This window comes from Portunus trituberculatus, chromosome 42 (assembly GCF_017591435.1).
Source record: "Portunus trituberculatus isolate SZX2019 chromosome 42, ASM1759143v1, whole genome shotgun sequence".
In the NCBI taxonomy this organism is placed as follows: domain Eukaryota; kingdom Metazoa; phylum Arthropoda; class Malacostraca; order Decapoda; family Portunidae; genus Portunus; species Portunus trituberculatus.
Window position 1 is genome coordinate 7736938 of NC_059296.1, and position 2500 is coordinate 7739437.

Consider the following 2500-nt stretch of genomic DNA (forward strand, 5'->3'; position numbering starts at 1 on the left):
TAGTATAGAATAGTTAACCAAGCAGCCTAGTAAGGACCCCAGTGTCTGTTGTTGCTTGGTCTTTCCTTTGTATTCCTTTGTATATTCCTCCTCCTCGTATTCTCAGCATCGTCATCCCTGTAATTAGAGGCCTTGTTTTCAGTTTCTCTCTCTCTCTCTCTCTCTCTCTCTCTCTCTCTCTCTCTCTCTCTCTCTCTCTCTCTCTCTCTCTCTCTCTCTCTCTCTCTCTCTCTCTCTCTCTCTCTCTCTCTCTCTCTCTCTCTCTCTCTCTCTCTCTCTCTCTCTCTCTCTCTCTCTCTCTCTCTCTCTCTCTCTCTCTCTCTCTCTCTCTCTCTCTCTCTCTCAATACTGATGCTTGTGTTGTGTCTCTTGGCAGGCTTGTCCCTTAAGAAGAAGCAGATGTGGACCTTGGAACCCGCCGAGAAGGACCTGATCGCCTTCAAGTCTCACCTGGACAAGTATATCTCCGTGGACCAGGTAACGCTGCCCTGACCTGCCCACCTGAATGCCTCCTGGATTGATAGATAGATTTTATTTCTTGTCTTACACACTTCTTTTTCTCCTCCTCATTCTCCTTTTCTGTTTTTCTTGATACCCTCCTCTACCTCGAGATAGATAGATTTTTTTCTGGCCTTAGAGTCCTTTTTTCTCCTTATTTCCCTTCTTGTTCTTGTTCTTGTTCTTGTTCTTATTCTTGTTGTTCTTGTTGTTCTTCTTGTTCTTGTTCTTCTTCTGTTTTCTTGATACACTTACACTCATATCTTCCTTCAAATACTGATGAAATTCTCAACTGACTACCACTTCCTCCACTAGAAATACTACATATAGATATTTTTCCTATTAACCCCATACACTACCAAAATGTTCTCCTGACTGCAACCTAATCCACTGTTTTTCTTGATATCCTTGTCTACACTTACTCTCTCATCTCCCTTCAAACCCTGCTAAAATTCTCTACAAACTACCTCTTACTCCACTAGAAATACTTAAAGATTTTTTTTTTATCATTCACATACTCTACTAAAATACTCTCCTGACTGCTACCTAATCCACTTGAAATAGAATGGATACATTTTTATATATATATTATTGGCCACTACCACTACTAACCTACTTTCCTGACTACCACCTGCTCCACTACTCCCAGAAATGTCTCTTCCACTACACAATTTCCTAGAACCATTCCGCCACACACAAAAGCTGGATTTTTATAAGGTGGTAGGAAGGTGTTGGCTTTCAAATATGTGCAAATGAAGTGAATGGAGTGTCAGTGGTCAGGTTGTTAGTGCTGAGTCATTAGGGAGATTTAGAAAGACAATTAGGCCTGTTTATGGATGAGAATGATAAGTGGAAGTGAGTTAGTAGTTATATTTCATACAAGCACTGCCACTTGTAAGTCTGATGGCTTATTTCAGCTTCTCTTATTTCCTTATGTTTTAACCAAAATTGTCACACACACCACCACTACCACTGCCACAGCCACTGCCACTACCACTACCACTACCACTACCACTACCACTACCACTACCACCACTGCCACTACCACCACCACTACTACTACTACTACTACTACTACTACTACTACTACTACTACTACTACTACTACTACTACTACTACTACTACTACTACTATCACGCGGCCTTCACTTACACTACAGACCCAACACGCCTGCGATGCACCTGGCTCTATCCTCTCACATTCTGGCCTTTACGAACGCTTCTATATACTATCGCATCAATTCACATTAAACTCTTATTTACATACACACACACACACACACACACACACACACACACACACACACACACACACACACACACACACACACACACACACACACACACACACACACACACACACACACTTTCGTATTTTATAAGCTAAAATTTCACGAGATAGACAAAGCAAGATGTGCACTGTCTCTTCTCTCTTTTGGTCCCGCGTAGTAACATATGAAGAAGATTGTGGGTTTCAGAGGTTTAAGGAGTAACAGCAGCAGCATCAGTAGCAGTACCAGCAGCATAATCTTAACACTTCAAGGACAGGCAGTGTAGATTATAGGATGATTGTAACCACAGCCAAATCCTGATAATGATGATGATGGTGGTGAGGAGGAGGAGGAGGAGGAGGAGGAGAAAGAGAATGTGCCTGGCAATAGTAAGAATAAAAAAAAAAAGAAGAGACTAGGAAGAAGAGTAGGAGGAGGAGAAAATGTTGCTCAAGGATATTAGGGGAAAGAGGAGGAGTGGAGAAGTGGAGGAGTGTGTTAATGTTTGAGAAGAAAGAGAAAGGAATGTTAGTGGATGATATGAGGAAGAAGATCAAAAGCGTGTGACCAAAAAGATATGAAAAGAAAGAGAGGAGGACGAGGAGGAGAAAGAGAGTATCAGGCAAGAATATAAGGAAGAAAAGGAGAAAAGAAGTGTGAATGTGTTAGTCAAAAATATCAGGAGGAGGAGGAGGAGGAGAAGGAGAATGATTGTGTTAGACAAGAATATG

The 2500-nt window shown here is 41.6% G+C and overlaps 1 protein-coding gene across 4 annotated transcripts in view; it reads left to right on the forward strand.

The window, feature by feature from the left end:
• LOC123517480 (protein singed-like) overlaps positions 1–2500 on the forward strand; it is a 94964-nt gene that overhangs the window by 70318 nt on the left and 22146 nt on the right. For all 4 annotated transcript variants that reach the window (XM_045277574.1, XM_045277571.1, XM_045277572.1 and 1 more), the window contains exon 3: positions 377–477. In XM_045277574.1, the coding sequence (XP_045133509.1) occupies positions 377–477 (101 nt within the window). The remainder of the gene's footprint in view (positions 1–376; positions 478–2500) is intronic.